Source organism: Eleutherodactylus coqui, chromosome 3 (genome assembly GCF_035609145.1).
Source record: "Eleutherodactylus coqui strain aEleCoq1 chromosome 3, aEleCoq1.hap1, whole genome shotgun sequence".
NCBI lineage: Eukaryota > Metazoa > Chordata > Amphibia > Anura > Eleutherodactylidae > Eleutherodactylus > Eleutherodactylus coqui.
Window position 1 is genome coordinate 277,681,714 of NC_089839.1, and position 22,783 is coordinate 277,704,496.

Here is a 22,783-nt window from a genome sequence, read left to right on the forward strand (position 1 = left end):
AAACTCATCTGTCTTTGGCCCTCCCGGGACACAGGTGAGTAGCTCCTATGACCCCATTTCTTGCATCCAGCGTGGACCTCCTTTGGAAGTCAGGTAACCACTGTGGCTAATCAGAGGATGCATCATCACCATCCCGAACTTCTGGCATCATGGCACCCAGGATGTGACCAGTGAAGCCAGCAGTTCGGATGGTGACACTGTGGCCTCTGATTGGCTGCAGCAGTCACCTAACTTCCAGAGGACATCGACGTTGGGTGCCAGGGACAGGGTTTGGGGAGTTGTTTAGCTATGTCTCAGGTGGCTGAAGACAGATGAGTCTGCTCTATTTTTCCCCATGACCAGTCATTAAAATATTTTTTTTTTGTAATCACACAACCCGGATAACTTGAACAACCAATGTCAGGCAGCTGCTGCCACGACAAATAAGGTTATAGGGTGCATAATCAGGTACAAATGCACATATGCACATGAAAAAAAATCAAATCACTGGTCATACCACACATGGAATATCATGTGCAGTTTTGGGCTCCGGTACTCAAGAAGGTCATATCAGAGCTTGAGCACGTTCAAAGGCAGGCAATTAAAGTAATAAATGGAATGGGTGGACTACAAGAACCAGAGAGGTTATCAAAATTGGGGTTATTTAGTTTAGAAAAATCTACAAGGTGACCAAATAACTATGTATAAATATATTAGGGAACAATACAGAGAGAGATACCATCCTCTTCATCTAGAAGAAAAATGGTTTCTACCCCAACATAGAAAAGGGTTCTTTACTGTAAGAGCAGTGAGACTATGGAACTTTCTGCCTAAGGAAATACTGACTTTGCTAAAAGAGTCCAAGAGGAACATGGACGCCTTTCTTGAGTGTAACAATATTACATGTTATAGTCACTAATTACTTCAGAAGGGTTGTTAATCCAGGGAGCTATTATGATTGCCAGATTTGAGGCAGGAAGGAATTGTGTTCCCTAAAATAAAGAAAATTGGTTTCTACCTCATTGAGGGATTTTGCCTTCCTCTGGATTGTCATTGCAGGTTAGAAGACTAAACTAGATGGGCAGATGTTTTTTTTCAGCCTTACATACTATATTACTATATTACATAGTTGTGATAGGTGCAGTCAGCCATGATTCTGGTTACCAAGCCCCAAACATTTATTTTGAAACTTACTAAGGGCAGTAGAAAAACATAAAAAAGTCATAATCACCTCATTCGATCCCTCACGGCTCCTGTTCCACCAGTGCCCGGTCTCCCACTGCTTTTTACTTCCTTCTGTAGGTGCAAGGACATCCTGACAATGGGGCATGTGACTTTGCAGCTAATTATTGGCTGAAATTAGCCGGTGATTGACTGCAGTGGTCACATGCCCTTGGTGTTGGTGATGTCAACATTTCAGAAGGAAACAGAGAGCAGTGGGGGCTGAGCGCCAGCGAAAATGAGAGCAGTGAGGGATTGGGTGAGATGAGTATAACTTTTTTATGTTTTTCTACCACCCTAGGCAAGTTTTCAAAAAGTGCTTGGCGACCAGATAACTCTATAAGGGCTCCCACCCACTGGCGATATTTTCTCCACTGCGATGCGATTCTAAAGTTAAAGTCTCGCATCGCAGTGCGAGAAAAAAATCGGCATCACGCCGACATATCGCCAGTCTTTTCAATGGGGGCAGCGGCAGCAGCACTAGCCCCATTGAAAAGAGATGGAGAATGCCGGGGACTTTTGCCACAGCAGTAACAGCTGTGGCAGGAGTTTCCTTCATCCCCGCGGGGACCGTGGGGATGAAGGAATCCTCTGCCACAGCTGTCACAGCTGTGGCAGAAGTCCCTGGCATTCTATTCCATTGCTTTCAATGGGATCGGCACTGCTGGCGATCCCATTGAAAGCACTGCTTTCTGCAAGCCATGCAAATGATTATCGGGGAAGAGCTTGAAATATAAGCCCTTCCCCAATAATCTGCCAAAAGTGTGAAAAAAAAATTTAAAAAATCATACTCACCTCTCCTGCGCTCAGACGCGTCCTCCTGCTGGCTCCCCGGCACTGCTATGAAGCTCTTTCAGCAGTCGGGGATTTAAAAATCCCCGCCTCCTGAAAGAGCTGTGCAGATTGGCTGAGGGCTCAGCCAATAGCAGCTACTGCTTAGCTATTGGCTGAGCGCTCAGCCAATCACACATAGCCCTTAGCTATTCATTCATGAATAGCTATATCTTAGCTATTCATGAAACTCCTGACACAGCTGTCACAGCTGTCACAGCTGTGGCAGAAGTCCGCGGCATTCTCCCTATGCTTTCAATGGGGCTAGCGCTGCTGTCGCTAGCCCCATTGAAAGCACTTGCGATATGCCGGTTCTATACCGGCCTCTTTCTTGCGCTGCGATGCGAGATTTTTTCTCTCGCACCGCAAGAAAGAAAATATCGCCAGTGGGTGGAATCCCTTATACTGTGAAAAAAAGCTAGAGATTTGGAGCTCTAATTCAGGAAAATGGAACTCAAATTCTTACAAAAATAAATAATTAATCAGTACATACATATGGACCTTGGGCTGCAGTATCTTTCATAGGTGAGCATTTAGCATAAGCACATTAGTAGGATTTCTAAAGATTTTCATATGTAATTTTGTACAGTGTATATGATGCAACATCTAACTCTAATTATCCTAAATGAGACGACAAAAAATGGCTTCCTGGTTAAGACATTGAACTATTCTGAAAAGGACATGTGCATAAAATTTTTTGCATGAACCAACCTCTCCCGCAGTAATGTGTACTGAGGCTGGCGGAGGCAGTGTTTGCTCAGATTAATCAAACGTCGCATTTGGCGTTGAGACTTGGACAGTAGCTGCTTGAAGCCCGCTCTTAGCTGTTCATAACGCCGAGTGAGGTGGAGATCTGCATTCCAAAGTCTTGAAATAGTTGAGATGTTGAGGAAACGGTCCGTGGGCAAACTCCTCAGAAAAGTCCGGAACTCGGCTGTGAAGATAGTAATCAAGTATGGATAAGTTAAGGTGTATATTTAACGAATAAATATATATAGTAATTAATATATTAATTGTATGGACACAAATGGGGTACTTTGGCTAAAAAGCAATCAATGATCAACGCTGGATAGCCAATAAAATGATCTGCTTTTAAATGATCAACATTACAGAATTAAATGGTGTAGCATACATTTCTTTGCAATGTGGTAAAGGATGAATGGGCCTGGGGGTCTTTGCCTGGCCCCAGCTGCTATGGAAAACCATCAGTACTCTGTGACTGTGTCAAGACTACAAATATCTGAAGGGCTGTCACAATGCAGAGGGATCAGCTCTATTCTCATTTGTACAAGGAAAGACTAGAAGCAATGGGATGAAACTGAAAGGGAGGAGGCACAGATTAGATATTGCACAGTGAGGGTGATCAACAAGTGGAACATGTTGCCATGGGAGGTGGTGAGTTCTCCTTCAATAGAAATATTTATCCAGAAATCATCTGTCTGGGATGATTTTTTGTTCCTCACTGAGCAGGGGGATGGACCCGATGACCCTGGAGGTCCCATCCAACTCTACCATTATATGATTCTAAGTGAAGTGCAATGGTTTACATTCACGAATACTATGAGATCCTCCAACTACACGGCCTAGAGCATTCATCCAGACAGCAGTCAGGGGGCAGCACTCATTGGCTTTTCTGTCTAGAAGAGCCAGTATACTTTAAGGCCACCAACGATCCTTTCGAAGATCCTCACCCACCCCAGATGATGTTATTATTACAACATGCTTCAGCCTGGATACTTCAAAGGCCAACCTGCTTACCAACATGTGCATTAACGGTCCAGTATGAGTACAACTCTCACCTGACTCCCCAACAGTAATACTATGCATATGAGCATTTCTAACCAGCCCTAACACACATTAAGTCTCCACGCACATCCACACCATGGTTCCAGTTTATAAACCAGATGCAGTGTCTAATTCATCACATGAAGAATACAAATAGAACCAGAAGCCAATGATTCCAGGCAGACAGCGTTGACTTGTAAAGGGATTCATCAGATCCCAGCGAGGTGCCTGTCATTGTGCATGAAGTATAGGGCTGTATGCAACATTGAATATGATGGAATCTGTACATGTGATAGCAACGTATTTTAATGTAGAGGTCCCCAAAAAGCACAAAATGAATAGTAACCATTCGTCAACACTCATAATGGAAGAAACCCCCATGAAGGAAACTTCTAGACAGCCAAGGCTGATGGATTGATCAGACAAGCGTATGTGCAAATATGCTCACCTCAGCGCGGTGTATTTGCGCAGTGAACGAGCTTTGATGATAGTAGATTTGAGCACGTATCGGCGCATAGTACTGTACTATTTGCGCACGCAGGACATGCTCACACGCACGTTACATGCCCCTTCCATGATTCAAAAGGCTATTTAGCCTAATGAGGTCCAGATGTGTTCTTTTTTACGCTGAATTGTGCAGCGTATTGTGCATTTGCAAGCATATTGAGTGTGAATTTGCACACCTCCCATAGGCTTCTATAGGATCCTTGGTGCGTAAAGAACCCTGTGGCAGATACACAGTTAGCATCTTTAGATGTGTTACCCCAGCAAGTACGGAGAAAGAGGTTCCAATACCTCGGAACGCATATACAAGCTGGTTTTAATAATCACAGATCTTTTTGGTAAAATACCTAATCTCAAGAATGTTTATCACGTTTGAAAGTTGCGCCACATTTACCCCTCTATAAAATAAGTTATGCCTCCTTTATTGACTGTTTCATTGGCTGCATGCATCTCTTTTGTCAACTTTTTCAAAATTTGCCACATTTCGAAAAAATTGTTGGTGCATCTATTAGTTTTTCCAGCGCTTCTAAATGTTCACCATGTTTATAGGTGCCATTCACCTCTTTCATAAATATGGCATATACTTCATTTGTCAGGAACTAGTATAAAACCGACGTAAATTCTGCCTTTATTGATAAGATTGCCTTACATAAGTCCCATTGTGTATGCATCCACAGTGCATCGAGGGAAAGTGAACCTCAGCGTTACTGCCTTCTCCAAAAGCTAATTAGTAAAAGGTGTTTCAGTTATGGAGATGAGATTGCAAATGTGAGTTCACATGTGCTTTGCCCTTTAAGTAAAGGCACAGAAAGTCTGGTTACTGACAAATCAGTTCTTCTCAAGAAAGATTCTGAACACTGACATTTTGTTAGTAAACTATTTAGAAATACATGTAATTCCAAAGGGTTCACCTGTATTACTTTCAGAATTTTACATGTATCTATAATGGAAAGCAGAATGCACGTAATTCTACACCTGTATAGGTTGTGAGGGGTTATCTTGTGATTGAGGTAGAACACTTGCCAGCATGCTCATAGCAAGGCAACATAAAAGGTACATTAATATATGGTACTTGGCCAACTTGAAAAACATAAGGATTAGAGATGAGCGAGCACCACAATGCTCGGGTGCTCGTTACTCGAGTTGAACTTTCAGTGATGCTCGAGAGTTCGTTTCGAGTAATGAACCCCATTGAAGTCAATGGGCGACTCGAGCATTTTTGTATATAGCCGATGCTTGCTAAGGTTTTCATTGGTGAAAATCTGCAAAACCCAAGAAAGTGCTGGAAACGACACAGAGACGGATAGGGCAGGCGAGGGGCAACATGCTGGGCTGCATTTCAGGTTCCCAGGTCCCACTATTCAGCCACAATAGCGGCAAGAGTGAGACAACCCCCCCCCCCCCCCCCCGCACTGTCAGCATAAAGATCGTTCTCCTCTGTCACAGGTGTAACAGCTGTGGCAGAGAAGAACGATGTTAGCCCATTGAATTCAATGGAGCCGGCAATACAGCCGGCTCCATTGAAAGCATTGGGCTGCCGGCGAGCGCGGGATGAATTTTCGGGAAGGGCTTAAAAATATAAGCCCTTCCCTGCAATTCATCCAGAAATGTGTAAAAACAAAAAAAAATATATACTCACCTGGTCCCGGCAGACGGAGTTCAGCCATGGCCGGCGGCAGTTCTCCTGAACTGCTCTGAGTAGTATTCAGCAGCCGGGGACTTAAAATCCCCGCCTGCTGAATGAGCTGCCTCTGATTGGTCACAGCCTGACTAATCAGAGGCAGCTCTCACTCACACCCATTCAGGAATTCATGAATGGGTGAGTGAGTGCTGCCTCTGATTGGCTCAGAGCAGGGACCAATCAGGGGCAGCTCTCAGCTGTCATTTAGCTGAATTCATGAATGGGTGTGAGTGAGAGCTGCCTCTGATTGGTCAGGCTGTGACCAATCAGAGGCAGCTCATTCAGCAGGCGGGGATTTTAAATCCCCGGCTGCTGAATACTACTCAGAGCAGTTCAGGAGAACTGCTGCCAGCCGCGGCTGAACTCCGTCTGCCGGGACCGGGTGAGTATATATATATTTTTTGTTTTTACACATTTCTGAATGAATTTCAGGGAAGGGCTTACATTTTTAAGCCCTTCCCGAAAATTCATCCTGCGCTCACCGGCAGCCCATTGCTTTCAATGGTCAGTGCTCGTTTAATCGAGACGAGTACCGCGTGGTGCTCGTCTCGAGTAACGAGCATCTCAAGCACCCTAATACTCGAACGAGCATCAAGCCCGGACGAGTATGCTCGCTCATCTCTAATAAGGATGTGTCAATTGGCTGTCACGGAAGGGTAACATCACTCCATAGGGAGAGCACCAAGCAGATGAGTGAGGAGATTTATAAGGCCATCTATGCTCCTCTGGGTAATATGCAAATATACCCAGAGGGGCCTATAACACCTGACCTAGTGTGTGCATTAGGGAAATTTGTGAGCCTCATAGGGGTCAGGGACTGAAATAAGGAGTGACAATCTGTGTGCAGAGCTGTGGAATATTTATGGTACAGTATAAGCAAAAAGAAAGAAATAACTTCGACTTGTTCTGTGGGCTGACCGCACATTTGTACTAAGGGCTACAATAATTACAGTAGAAGGTTAGTAATGATAATGTGCTCCCTCGATGTTTCCTAGCAATAACAATCCTGGCACAAGAAAGGGTTGTACTATTTCTATAAGTCTTTGCTCCTCGGGGTAACATCATAGGCACGTTATTTTTTAATATGGCAGTGGCCACATTTCTTTTTTAAGGAGAACCATGGGGGACATCATGGTAAATTGTCCTCCTGCAACTGTCGAAACAATCTTCCCCAGTATATAGATTGGTCACCTTCACCATGTCTGCAGGCAGACAAGAGATATGATAAGACATAGTTGTAGCCACCTATGACAGTGTCCCAAACAGCATCTACGTATCTATTAGTCCAAGGCTGCTCTCGAATTGTAGCTGTCAGCTGTCTCTTCAGCTTCCCGACAATTTGTGTCACATCAGCATGCTACTGTTGCCTTAGCAACAACTTCCAAATTATTAGCAGGACAGATGCTATATGCAGAACCTGTCAGATGCTCTGGACTCTTTTGCTGAATGCCGTTGGAGATAGGCAATCCCCAGAGGGACTCACAGACACAGTGCAAACATGTTTAAAAGGAAATCTAAAATCAAATTTAGGCCCCTTTCACATGTGTGTTTGGGTATCTGGTTTGTAAAAAAAAAAAAACATAGTCAATCAGAATAAATTAGAATGCAAACATTTCCGATTTTTCCCATTGATTTTAATGGGAAAAAAACCTGATAATTTTAAATTCACTTTAAATTTAGTTTCTGAGTTCCAAAAACGGAACAGAGAAGCGGAAAGTGCTATCGGAGCCCAAATGCACATGTGAAAGGCGCCTTAGTTCTCATCTTACATAGGACCGGGAGTTCCAACACAGTTACATATAGTTTAACTGTGCATGCTCACTTGGGAACATTCTTGTGAATGCAAAAAGCCTGCAGAGAGAGCAGGAGTAACAAGACCAAAAGTTGTAAACAATAACATGAAGCTGCGGGTGCAGCCAGAACGGGCGCAAACCATTGAAAACTTCTGATTAGGTAACCGAGGCGCTTACTAGCCATAATAACATTAACCCCTTAATGACGCAGACCCTTTTTCTTTTTCCATTTAAGTTTTTTCCTCCCCCCTTCAAAAAAATCGTAACTCCTTTATTTATCCATCGACGTCACTGTATGAGGGTTTGTTTTTTGCGGGACGAGTTGTATTTTTCAATGGTGCTATTTAAAGTACCATATAATGTACTGAAAAACTTTAAAAAAATTCTAAGTTGAGTAAAATGAAAAAAAAAAACGACATTTCGCCATCTTTTAGTGCGTCTTGTTTCTACAAACGGCAACAAAAGCGACATGATAACTTTATTCTATGGGTCGGTGCGATTACTATGATACGAAACTTGTATAGGTTTTTACTTACTATACTGCTCTTTTTTTTTTTTCAAAGACATTTAATTTTTTTCAATTATTTTCTGCGATCATTTTGTGCGCCCAATAACTTTTTTATTTTTCCGTTTACGTAGTTGAGCAAGGGCTCATTTTTTGCGTGATGTCCTGTAGTTTCCGATAGTATCAATTTGAAGTACATACGACTTTTTGATCGCTTTTCATTGCGTTTTTTCTAGGAGACAGGGTAACTAAAAAAGTGCATTTCTGGCGTTCTTTATATTTTTTTCTGACGACGTTCACCGTGTGGGAAAAATAATGTGCTACTTTGATAGATCGGACTTTTATGGACGCAACGATACCAAACACATATTTTAATTTTATGATTTAGATTTTTTAAGAATACATATGGCAAAAGGGGGGTGATTTAAACTTTTCTAACTTTTTTTTTTTTTTACATTTAAAAAAACTTTATTGATTTTCTTCTAACTTTACTTTGAAGTCCCCCTGGGGGACTTTAACATGCGATGCTTTGATGGCTCTTGCAGTATGACGAAATGCTATAGCATTACGTCATACTGCAATTTAACAGGCAGTCTATCCAGGCAGTCCGGTAAGGCAGCCCTGGGGCCTTTCATTAGGCCCCCGGCTGCCATGACACCTGCACGGCTCCCCCGATCTCACCGCGGGGGGGCCATGCAGGACCCCCGAACATCGTTCAGGGGATTTAAATGCCGCTGTCGGAATTGACAGCGGCATTTAAATGGTTAATAGCCACGATCGGCTGTGCCAGCGGGTGTCAGCTGTAATAAACAGCTGACGCCCACACTGTATGAAGAGAGGTTGCTACGCTGCCGCACCATGACGTACCAGTACATCATGGAGCGGGGAAGGGGTTAAAATATCTGGGATTTGGAAATTGAGTCTAGCGTTGGAAAACCGCGTTAAGATGATTACACAGTGTTCCCCTACTGGGAACTACAGCGATCACCAGTAATCGGTTGGGAACCTTCCAGTAAGGGCTCCTTTACACAAGCGTATTAGCGCACACAAAATTTGTACATGCAATGCATAGAGAATAGATCAGAATGATATCTATGGGTTTGTATACACTGCCTGTTTTTGCGCATCTATTTCACGTGCAGAAAAAAATAGTGTATGCTCTATTTTCTTGCACATTTGCACAGCAAAGGTCCTATTAGAAGTCAATGGACGCAAAAATGCGAAATACGCTGGGCAATTCCATGGGGAAATAACACATCTGGACTTTATTAGGCTTCATAGCCATTTAAATTAGGGCATATTTGTCTGCTGTACGTAAATTGGCACACCCTGCATGTGAAAAAGTACATTAAAATGCACCGATGTGTGTGCGAATCAACCTCGTTCATAGTGCAAAAAGGTTCAAAGCATTTGCAAATATGCTTTGTGAAGGAGCTCCAAGTGTTTAAAGGGAACTTGTCATCACCTTAGAGCCCATAAACTATGTCCGGGGAGCTGCTTTCTAAACTCACCAGGTTACTTGTTCGGCACTGGTGCATCTTGTCTCCACCAGAAGTATGGGTGGAGACATAGGGATTGAATGTATATGCCCTTGTAACACCCCAAAGGTCCTGATTGGTTAGGGTGGCAGTTTGCCATGGCTGGAGGGTTAGGATTAGTGTGACAGGAGTAGTACAGGGGCAGCATTACCACATGTAGGCGGAGGAGTGGCTTAGCTACAAGCCGCAGGAACCATAAGCACAATGGGGATGGAGGAACGGCTTCACAACAAAAGCTATCCATACGGAGGAGGGATCAGAGCAGGGTCCTGACCAGCGGCGGTATAAGTGAGGAGGCAGTAGAACGCCGCATGGAGGAGTAACAGCGGCCGGCGCCTCCATCCATGCAGCCATGTGAGAGGGGGGCCAGCTTCAGCGGGGACGGAGGATGGCATAACAGATTGCAGCACACATGGGAGGCCGTTGGGGAGAGTCACAGCGCGGGAGGCAACAGGGAAGAAGGAAGACCTCCAGGGAGAGTTGCACTGGCAAGGGAATAATAGGAGACAGTCAGGGAAAGTCACAGGGGGTGGTGAGCGGAGATGGCACCCCAGCGGGGGGAGAGTGATGAGGTTGCCAAGAGCGGAGAGTGGATGCTGCAGACGGGAACTGTGAAACAGGCACTAGGAGCAGAGATTATAGTCCGGCAGGGAGTGCACATGCCAGAGGGGCATGTACAGCTGTCAGGAGAAATGTGTGCAGCAGCCAATTCACTTTTCTGCCGCTCGCCTGGCCCTTACCCTACTACTGTATCCTGCCAACCCATGTTTCCACCCCTAGTTCCGGTGGAGACAAGATGCACCAGTACCCCCTCCCCCCGTTTCAGCACTGTCCTCCTAAGTATTTAGTGCTCACACACAAAGTGACTCATGTCTTACAGCTCTGTGCATGCGCTCTCTCATAAAGTCCAATGGGAGGTTATGCGCACGTGGACTTGTGAGAAGAGTCACACTGTGTGCACTCTATTCACTGTGTTTAGCAGTGTTATCTGGGCACTGGAAGGAATAGTCTTTCATTTCTATATGAATTTCCATTGTATGACATCCAACAAAATAAATACTTTTTGTATCCCAGGCAGGTGATAGGGGTCCATATTTCATATTACCCTTGGGGGTAAAAAACGCTCTCTACTGACCCCCGGCTGACAAGCTCCATTAAATCACTTCTTGTAAAGGAATCAATCACTTGATATTCTTGAGCACTCAAGTTTGAAACAGTGATATATATATATTATATATACACACACACACACACATATATACTTGTGTATATATATAATGATAGTTGACTTCCCTTTAAGTTAGTTTTCACAATCTTTTATACATTGGACTAAGCGAAAAGTGAAGACAAGTCACAAGCTTAAATTTTGCAATTAGCAAGTTGTCTTTTTCTGTCATTCAAAGACAAATTAGCTTTTGTAAATATGTGTAATATTCCGAAATGGTTTATATGCTCAGCCTAATCTCCTTCCATACATTAATTCCACTTTCATGTTCACAAATGCTAATATCCAGGTCCTTAGAACTGTATCTTTTGCCTGCTCTGCGGCGTAAATGCCGGGTGACAATTTTAATATTGTCACCAAACTGATCGCCGATTCAGACCTTTGTCAGGAAATTTGTAAACTCAATTTCCCAGTCTAAGCTTTGTCGCAAACAATTTGCAACTTACATTTACCAGATTCGACTGCCCCCCCCTCCCCCCCCCCACTGTGCCTAGAAAATCTCCAATGTGGCATATCCGGCTACATATATTGCTTTTGACAAGTTTGATATTTTTGGTACAAACAAATTCACACAGCAAATTGTAGTGGAGGAATTTAAATCAAGGTATATGTCTCCAATTTTATGCTCTAGTGGACCATTGCCTAGTATGTAAGATATAAAGAGACGTACTCACAAAGCAGCCCTACGCTTGTATTCTACTCCGCCGAGCGCACTATTCAAACGGCGCACCGTTTTTTTTTATAGATGTTTTTATAATACCCCCTGGAAGAGCATAAAAGGACGGCTTCAATGTTTGCATGTTGTCGCGTGAATCAGAATTCCCTTTGGTGAATATGTAAAGTTTATCCAAATAAATATGACAGTAATTGAAACACTTGCAGAATGAATTGGATAAATATATACAGTATTCAGTTGTTTTCATCAATTATCAAGTGCAATTGTTTGAAGATAAAGGTGCGCAGTCATAAAAGGTTCTCAGATGAATAAGGATCATCTGTTTGCATAAAGCTGATTTATTGCTGTTGAGAGACTCATCTGGTTGATTAATGTTGTATTAAAGGGACCCCAAGCCTATGGTAAATACTAACTTGTCTGCATGCAACACTCTTCTGCTCCCTGTTATCAGCTAAATCAGGTTAGCTTATTAAACAAGATTACTGGAAAGTGAAGAAAAATATATGCACTCTCCTTCCATGGTCACTATCAAACGGTTGACAATTACTAGAGGGTCTCATGGGCATGATATTACAGCTAGATGGGTGCTATCAGGAATTAAGGCAATGGTGACATCACAGAGTCTGCCAGGACCACCATGACTTTGGTGTATGCACCCTTGGTGCTGGGTGCCGATGACTGCCTTCTTCCTGTCGCTAGAGAAGGTCCCGGAAGTGTCGACTGTTAGAAATCCCTTAGTGGGTTCAGTGTATAATGTGCCCTTCTTCTCAACATCTCCTATGGTGTATGGACTGATTGGCTGAGAGGGAGAGGTTTCCTGTATCTGACCAATCAGTCATAATGGAGGTGTATTTATTTCGCCCCCGCCTCTACATTGGCACTTGTTATTGTCCTGCTTGAAGTGTTTGGTTAAGCAGCAGATTATTGTCAGCTAAGTACTTGTGGTTATTTATTCCATTCGGGGCTTATTCACCTCTAGCCAATATTGTGCTATATACATTAGTCTTTCCTTCTGTATTGGACATCTTCCCCTCTCCATCCAGGGACAGACGAGGCCCCATAGGTTGCTGATGGGGAGCCAGCCTTATTGGGGGAATAGCCCTGTTTCTAGGCAGGGTGTGCCACACCAAGGTTGGTTAGGGATAGCATTGCCATCCCTGTATTTTAATTACCATTAATTGCCCTACACTGTTATCCCAGCATTTTGGTGATATAATATATGCCTATATTGGTCCATTCCGAATATTAATTACCACGTTATGGTGACGCCCTACACAAATGTAACAGCTGAGTATTGATGTATGCCAAACCATGCAGTTAAAAGGGTCAACAAGTCAAGGATTCACATATTGCCAAGTGACAATGAGAAGTGTGAATATATTGTTGGCCAATTTTAAATTAGCTTTTCAAAGACTAACAAGCCAATATGGCCGCACTTCCTGTTGTCCAGAATGTCCCATCTTCACAAATCTACTGGGAATAACTTGTAATATTATAACTCATCCGAACACATGTTGAACTTGTTTAATACATCGACCATCACAAGACCTCGTGGCACAAAGTATGTAAGGTCGAGTTTAGTTTTTGGTATCATGTAAAACCCTGAGATAATTTCTTTCAAAACAATAGCATTGGCTGTAATATTCAGGGCACAGCACTTGTCTGAAGTCAGGGAACAGGATGGAAAGTTTTACTTCCTACTTCTGTGTCTGTGTTGGGGAGGAGTCGGGAAGTTGAGCTCAAAGTTAAAGGGGTTGTCCCGCGCCGAAAGGTTTTTTTTTTTTTTTCAATAGATCCCCCGTTCGGCGCGAGACAAACCCGATGCAGGGGTTTAAAAAAAAACAAAAACGGATAGTACTTACCCGAATCCCCGCACTCCGGTGACTTCTTACTTACCTTGCGAAGATGGCCGCCGGATCTTCACCCACGGTGGACCGCAGGTCTTCTCCCATGGTGCACCGTGGGCTCTGTGCTTTCCATTGCCGATTCCAGCCTCCTGATTGGCTAGAATCGGCACACGTGACGGGGCGGAGCTACGAGGAGCAGCTCTCCGGCACGAGCGGCCCCATTCAGAAGGGAGAAGACCGGACTGCGCAAGCGCGTCTAATCGGAAGATTAGACGCTGAAATTAGACGGTTCCATGGAGACGAGGACGCTAGCAACAGAGCAGGTAAGTGAATAACTTCTGTATGGCTCATAATTAATGCACAATGTACATTACAAAGTGCATTAATATGGCCATACAGAAGTGTATAACCCCACTTGCTTTCGCGGGACAACCCCTTTAAGGCTAGAAGAAAGCAGACATTCTGTCACTGTCATCTCCCCCACCCTGTACAGGTTTTTAGTGACTAGATACGAAAACTTTTGTTCATGTTACCGCCTACTTTAATAGTTAGGCAGGATATGTTGTCTATCACGCATAGGGACTCCTTTTTTTCTACTAAGGCCACCTGCACACGGTAGAGCTGGATTCTGCACCCGTCCCTGGCAGTAGCGGCGTCCGCATGCACCTGTCTTGTTTTCTCTTCATCTCTACTGTGAGTAGCCTGCATGGCTTGCCTTCAGACATGCGCAGTACAGATTTTTTTTTTCTAAACTTCTGCTTTTCCTGAGTCATTGCCTAGTGACTACACAGAATCTGCGACCTTTCCGAAAGGTCAAATGCGATAGGATCGCAGATCGGATGGCTTCCATTGACCTCAATGGAAGCCGTCCACGCAGAATCCGTGCAAAAATGGAGCATGCTGCAATTTGTCCTCTGCGAGCGGACACTGCAATGTGTGCAGGAAGCATCACTTTTCCATGGTATGCTCTGGACGGTATTTGCTGCGGAACCTATAGCCCCCCCCCCCCCCCCCCCCCGAAATTTGCAATGCAATTCCACCCATGTACAGGCAGCCTTAAAGAGGACTTCTCATATCCTCATATCAGCGAGCCCAGTTGCATAGCTTTTAATCCACTGTCCCATTGAATCTATAGGAACATTCCTTTTATTCATTCTCGTCTCAGCTTCCCACTCCAGCTCTCCTTAGATGCAGCTCCAAGCACTTTGAATATGGGTGGTCCCCATCCACCGCTCACTGTCAATGGGTGACGTCAGAGTTGATTGACAGTGAGTGTTGGCTGCTCACTTGACTTGCTCCAAGTGCCGAGGGCTGAAACTAAGGAGAGCTGATAGTGGGGAATGGGGAGAGTATGAATAAAAGAAGTGCTGTGATAGAGTCATCGGGGGCCGCGACTGCAATGCATTCCGGTTGACCCTGCTAAGTTGAAGACATGTCAGGAACTCTTTAAGGAATGAGAAAATGAGCAACTGCACATCTAATCTTATGCCTAATCAGGTAATTCATGAACTCTGTGTCTTGACTGTGTACCTTGGGCCCTTGGAGTTGTGGAGACTCTTCAGTTTTGATGTTTTTCTTCCGATTTGCGAATGTAGACATAGGCATAAGTGACTTTTATTTTTAAGAAAGTGTTGTGTGCCTTAAGGCTCTCCTTCTGCCATACTTTTAGACACCACCATGAATGTTTATGCATTTTTTACACAACATTATTCTTTGATGCAAAATTGCATGAAGGCGCTCAAAAGTGTAAAGAGCTGGGGGCATTTTCAGAATGTGCCAGGTTGTATAATGGTATTTTTTTATTCCATAATTCAGGTTATATTTATGAATGTCAAAGGTGTGAAAGTTGTCCAGAAATGGCTGGCAGGGAAAAAAAAGGAAGAAAAAAAAGCAAACTTCTGTTGCTCCTGAATATTAAATATATGCACTCTGTATCCAGGGAGCAACAAGTTGTATTTAGCAACTTACCAGATTCCTCAAACTCTTTGTCTTGACCAGTCGCCTGGTCCTGTGTCTGAGTTAGGCTCTTCTCCAGTATGTGAATGTCTTCAGCCGGGCAATTGCATTGTGGGTAGGCAGCATCACAGTTGCACCAGCATTCTCCTGCCTGGCACTCCATCCATCCCTGGGAGTTGCATGAAATGTAGGACAGTGCAGCTCTCACAAATCTAACTCGTAAGTACTGAGGAAGCAGTGCCTGTAACCCTGGGGATAGAAACACATATTCCCAATTAGTACCGAGATGCACAGACAATGAATTTTTCTGATGCCTTAAAGGTATACATATCAGTGTGGGTGCATTTATCTCAATGTATAGCTGATGGAGCATTCATCTCCATATAAACCCTGCTGCTATTATGCCGGCAATTCTTGGAATAATGTAGGAGTTGGAGGCAGCGCAATTGCTAATTAGCAGGCGCTGTAACTATTATTTATGGGCATCACCTATTAAAAGCAGGTGTGCTCTTTGTACCTATTTCCGCCGACGTATGAGAGCAATGGAGTACTCAATTGCTTGTCTCCGATTGGCCGCAGACCAGAAATTCTGCTTAATTACAACAGCTTGAACATCAATGTCTGATCTAACAAAGCGACCGTGGGAATACATCCTGGGTTCTATTTTAAGTATAAATAATAAATGCAAAAAAAACGACAAGTATTTTATTGGTAAACATCCTCGCATACAATAAATTGGAGGCGATTGTGCATTCAGATCAGGTCCGCGCTTGCCTGCAAGCAGCTCTCTGACAGAACTAAATTGTGCTGCGCCTATTTCCAAGTGCCCAGTGTCGGAGTGCGTGAGGATAAAATAAACTCAGCGACTGAAAGAAAACACAAAAACTTTTCGGAGTGTTGTGCTGTGACTGATTTAAGGCAGCGGGCTCGTAGCGCCAAACCTCTAATTGCAGGCAAAAAGTCCGAGCTCACTAAGAGTTTCATTAATTTTTCAGTAAGGCTTGTATCCTGAAAATACAGCTTGTTCTTCAGCTCACAGGAGAGGTCTATGTTCTGGCTCGCAGACATTTCTGTACCAAAAGGCCTCTGGCAGGTCCCTTCCAGAAACTATGCATAATGCATGACGGGGGTCATCTACAACAGGCAGTCTGGTGAAATATGCATGGCTTTAGCTGTGAGCGTTATATTTTATATATATATAAACAACTTGTTTTCAAGGGCCAGCCTTACGAGTGTGCGATCTATAGGTTCACGCAAAGTACTAGAGCAGTCCCTGCTAAAAGTGCTTAGCCGATGGTCTGGCAAGGCTTATGGCCAATGGAAAGTTTAATGCTAATTGTAGATTATGGTAATTAGAGATGAGCGAGTATACTCGCTAAAGGCAATTGCTCGAGCGAGTATTGCATTTAGCGAGTACCTGCCCGCTCGAGACGGAAGGTTCGGGTTCCGGCAGCGGGCGGGGAGCTGCGGGGGAGAGTGGGGCGGAACGGAGGGGAGATCTCTCTCTCCCTCTCTCCCCCCTCCCCGCTCCCTCCTGCTGACTGCCGCTACTCACCGCTCCCCCGCACCGGCACCCGAACCTTCCGTCTCGAGCGGGGAGATACTTGCTAAATGCAATGCTCGCTCGAGCAATTGCCTTTAGCGAGTATACTCGCTCATCTCTAATGGTAATTATATTACCAAGAAGTGGCCGATTTTAAAGGAATTGCAGTAAAATAACACGTTCAGCCTAATCCACAGGATAGGTGATAACTTGCTAATTGGTGGGCATCTGACCGATCTTGAGAAGGGGGCTTTGTGTCTCCCATTCTCCTCACTATAGGCTTATTGCACCCCCCGCTATAAAGAAGAGATGGAATGGAGTGAGTAATGGTCAATCCAGCACGCAGTTGCTCAATTCATTTTCAATGGGAGCACTGGAGATTGCCGAGCAGCAAGTGTTTGGGTATTTCCGTCAGCCCTATTAAAATGAACGGAGCACCGACTGTGCACGCTCTACCAGCACTTCATTCATTCTGATGTCACTGTGGAAGGGATAATTAACCCCGCAATGACAGGGGTGGGCACAGGATCCCTGTTCTCATCATTGGGGGTCTCTGCAGAGAGGCCCCACCGATCAAGTTTTCTTCTGTCCTGTAGGATAACACATAATTCTGGTAAATCCCTGTAATGAGCGTCGATCAGCAAAACATGCCAACTGGCATTCGTTCACTGTGATTCATATGTGATAAAGAATCACCTGTATGGGGATGAATGATCATTAATATGATTGTTCATCCTCATACAGTTATCTATGGTCAACTGGACATTTCCCTTTTTTATGAGTCAGTTATCAGGTATGAACAATAAAAGAATGTACAGTTGCCTGATTGGCCAGTCTGAATGTGCAAATGATTAGCCAAAGAACGAGCTGATCGGCTTATTCATGCAAGCATGAAAGTGTTCAATGGTCATCTGCACATCTCCCCGTATAGCTGACCAATGGTAGTTGTAAGAGGGCAAATGATCATAAGTGAACCTCTGCCATGTGTGAAGAGCAGTGATCAAGAACCAGTAGACAGGCTTTGTCAACCAGTACTTATTACAATGGGCTGATTCTCCTCCCCCTTACATAGGGAGATGTGCAGCCAACTAGCAAGCACTTTTATGTTTGCATAAACGAGCCAATAAACTAGCATATGCTTGTTTGCACATGTAAGATGGAGACTGGGTCGCTCATCATCTTACATGTTTTATTGCCATTGTTTAAATGTTGATATATTTCTAAGTGCCCTCAAGCTGGATCATGGATTGGTGTAAGGTGCTGCGAACAGGAAGGGAGCACTTGTAATCATGATTCTAAACACTATTGTAGAGTGGAGACAAGTCCACCCGACTGAACCCTTCCGTCACCCTGCAACTGAGAGAAGAAACAAGACTTACTGAATAAAGCTCCTGCTAAGCTGCATCATATCATGAAGTAGGTTCCTTCCTTGGATACTATGCAGCAGAGCCGGGGTCTTGGAAGTCCATGTGACCTCACTTTTGCCCAAAGGTTCCTGGTAACTATTAACTCCATGCCTGCAATGCCCTGTGTTCCCTGTCCTACTACTAATCCAGCGAGTGCCGCAGCTTCTGTCGACAACCCCAAGCCTTGAATTCCGAGATGGAGTCCTGTCCCAACATTTGCCTCCTAGTTCCAAGATTATACACATTGAGACAAGCCAATAATTAGAATATAGTGTGTTAGGTCGAAAAAAGACATATGTCCATCTAGTTCAGTCTATTAAGCAATTTAATGTTCTTGTGAACGTTGGGCAGTGTAAATGGTCTCTTACGCACTGTACAGTACGTAAGTATAGAATACTCCTAGTGTATGGTGGTGCCAGCTCTGTAAAGCATTGCTAAGGCATATGTATGTATGTGTATATATATATATATATATATATATATATATATATATATATATATATATATATATATATATATATAATATTATAATCCTGGATACCAGATAAACTCTGACAATGGGGTCCATCTAGTGCTGTTTGGGTTGAGGATATGTCGGACCTGGCGTTTCCAATATTAATGTCGTTTGGCTACTATAATGGAGCTGAACAATGGAAACCATGCCGGAGTTTAAAAAAAAATATGTGAATGTGGTCTTATTTAGACTTCTAAGTGTTTTCGGCCTGGGTATGCAGTTTGGCTACCAGTGCATTGCCTAATAATAAAGTATTGTACTTATCAGAAGTTACAGTTGTGCAATAAAAGGAACATTCTCAGAGATTACATTCTCCTGTATAACATGTTTCAGAGGGTTCACATGCGGCTTTATGAACAATACCTAATGCTGACTGACGGACTAACTGATTGCAAGAACTGGACTTTTATTCCTTTGTGTTACTAAATTTTCATTTATCTGCACCTGAATTTTATTAGGAAACTCTTGATATATCTCTATGTCAACTCTCATAAAACATCATCTTTCCCAACTCCTTCTTATGTTCATAGAATCTCATTACATGAAATTCTGTTGAACAGTTTCCATTTTTTATGATGCTCTGGAGTCTGGAGGTAATTATGTTGTTGTTGGATATCCCGGTATTGATTTCAGCCTGAGTTTTGTAATCGAAATCTGTGTACACAATCATGCCTGGTGGTGACCGCTGGTAACATTTATGGCAGATCTCCCTGAGATTCAACCAACATCAAGATGACTGTTTCAGGATTTTCTATCCTCTGGTCATCATGAAGGCCAAACGTAGCACTTCCTTATATAAGCAAGTACCTTAAAGAGACTCTGCCACCATCTTTTTGCAGCCCTTACTGAGAGCACCATAAGGTAGTGCCTGTCACACTGATTTCAGTGATATGTCTGCTGTGTTGATCTGTGCAGTAGTTTTGGAGAAACTTGCATTTAATTAGTAACAGCCAGACACAGAAGTAGTCCTGCATATTCAAGCTCTGCAGCCTAACCACACCCACCTCACCCTCCAGCCAATGATTGGCAGCTCTCTCTCTCTATGCATAGTAATAAGCAGAGAGCAGTTAATCATTGGTTGAAAAGCAGGGTGGGCGTAGCTAGTCTGCTGCACATGGATATCCAAGACTACTTTAGGTAGTCCTCTACGCATGTCCTTCTACTGATAAAAGGCAAGTTTCTCCAAAACTACTGCACGGATATACACTGCAGAGATATCACTGTAATCAGTGTGTTTGTCACTACTTTGTGCTGCTCTCAGAGAGGGGTACAGAAAAGTTGTGACAGAGTCTCTTTGAGGTGGTATGGAAGTAAGAGTAAAATCAACTGAGAATATACAAATATGGTAATAATAGTGATAATTGTATAAATGCATCATCTTGTAATAGCAATTATAAGGTGATGCATTAATAATCTAAATTCCATTAGTGTCAACTGGACTTCTTATAATGAGCACAAAATTGGATGTTCAATAAGCCATAGGATCCAAGCGGACATTGCATTTAATGAACTGCAATGGAGGAATTAAATCTATCTGCTGATGAATTAGTTCACACACCAACTGTACTTCGTCAATATATACCGATGCAATCAAAATGATCCAACCCTCATTGCAAATAGGGTTTATTTGCCAAATTTAAAAGCATTAAACTGTTTGCAAAACGCTAATCAAACAAAAACAATATAAAAAGCTTAACATAAGCAATATAAAATGTGGTTTCATCAAATGCAACACAAAATGCCACTTTTAATGACTTAGAATTCTCAGAATTCTTCAACCCACTGAATAAAAAATAGCACATAATTGTAAATCAGGTGTTGTCTCAAGCACAACGGATGACACTAATCAAGGGCTTCATTAGTTGCATCAGGTGTGCTTGAGATAAAACACATCAAATACCTGGACTGGCTGGGTAGGGCTTTTTTGACTGTGACATTTGATTGCATGGTAAAAATATGAGAAAAGGTGCTTTTACACAAAACGACCTGTCAGGCTCAAGGTGTGTCCCAGCGATATAATCAGTGAATGAAGGCGGAGCGGGGCTGATATCGTACCAGCCCGCCCACCTACATTTACAGTAAGCAAGTAGTCATTCCTAGGTGAATGCCTGTCTGTCTAAGTGGGCCGATCCATGATTCCATTTTCTGCATGCAGAAATTGAATGAGAAGTCCATCAAGACTTGCTTTTCAGAAGTAGACTTGGAAGGGTGTGGAGTGGACCTCACAGTTGCCTGATTTGAACCCCATAGAAAAACTCTGATAGGATTTGAAGAAGGTGATTGCAGCACGCGATCCAAAGAATATTAGTGACCTGGAGCCCATTGCCATGAGGGATGGGCTAAGATCCCGTAGGAACACTGTCAGAAACTGGTGTTTGGCTAGGCATCAAGCTTGCAGCAGGTCATAACAGCAGAAGGGACTCTACTAGGTACTAAAGACACTTTTCCCGTAGGGGTTGAATAATCCTGAGACTGTAGTAGTTATTAAAAGTGCCATTTCGTGCTTCTTGTTATATTAGTTGTGTTGAGCTACTTAAATTGTTCTTTTTCAGCTGTTTCCGAAAAAAAAACAATTAAAGTTTGAGATTTTGGCAAATAAACCTAATTCACAATGGGGGTTGAATAATTTTGATTGCAACTGTACAACATGCTGTGAAAATACAGCCACGATAGCTGTACAATGGATGCAATGATGGGATTCTCCCATCCTAGACATCTAACAGGCCCATAGAGTATCATTAGCCGAATGGATGCCATTGTATAGCAAAAATAGCAAGGTACTATGTAGGCCAGAAAAGTCTATGGTGTTAAATATTCTTGCATAGTAGAGACAAAAGTACTATAGAGGTGATATCTTTACTGACTAACCACAAAAACTATATTTGCAAGCAACTCAGACCAAAAAGACTCCTTCCTCGGGTAAGTTCTCAATGAAGCACTGAGATAAAAGCACAACATATAGATGTAGTACTACAGACGCATCTTCAGTTACCGGTTTCTGAGATAATGAAACGCAGATTCGCGCCACTATGCTATTTGCGTAGCAAGACCGCCATCCAAACTGAATGGCAGTGTCATACAAATAGTGTGGCAGTGCCTGATGGTCTATGCCAGGTCGGACCTTTGCGTACATTTCTGTCAAGGCGCACGGAGCTGTTGGGGATGTGCGTAATACATGAAGAGACACACGTCTCTTTATGTATTTAATGCACTGAGGGCCCAGGGAAACTGTACTAAGCCCGGAGCAGGAAATGCTGAGCTTAGTAAATTTCCCCTATATTGTATCATCTGTATTAAATTACGTTACATCAAGACTTTGTGTATGAGGTGAAACATCACTAAGAAAAGTCAGAATAATAAAAGTTAGGATTATGTCTGTATGGTAGGATAAAAGGCGTTGACTTAAGTTCACGGATCTGGACTCTCTGTTGAGTCTTTGTGTCAAAGACTGGAAAGTTTTTATTAGTTTGAATTCCCAAACTTTCCTCTCTGTCATTCTTAAAATGGCCTTTGAATTTTAGGACCTTCTAATCCATCATACTATGGCCTGGTCCAGAGAAATGATTTCCCACAGGTGTATCAAGCTTATACGTTATTGCATGTCTGTGCAAATTCATCCTGGACTGTAGGCCCTGCTTCATTTCCCCAATATAGATTCCATCAGGGCCCCTCAGGGAAATAAGGCACAGACTATAGTCCAGGATGAATTTGCATAGACATACGACGACAAAGGAGTTTGATACACCTGTGGAGAAACATTTCTCTGGGCTAGGGTACAG

The 22,783-nt window shown here is 43.2% G+C and overlaps 1 protein-coding gene across 1 annotated transcript in view; it reads right to left on the bottom strand.

The window, feature by feature from the left end:
- BRINP2 (BMP/retinoic acid inducible neural specific 2) overlaps positions 1-22,783 on the bottom strand; it is a 300,129-nt gene that overhangs the window by 22,433 nt on the left and 254,913 nt on the right. The window contains exons 6-7 of the mRNA XM_066597484.1: positions 15,554-15,790; positions 2,743-2,965 (exon numbers count right to left, since the gene is read on the bottom strand). Coding sequence (XP_066453581.1) covers positions 2,743-2,965; positions 15,554-15,790 — 460 coding nt within the window. The remainder of the gene's footprint in view (positions 1-2,742; positions 2,966-15,553; positions 15,791-22,783) is intronic.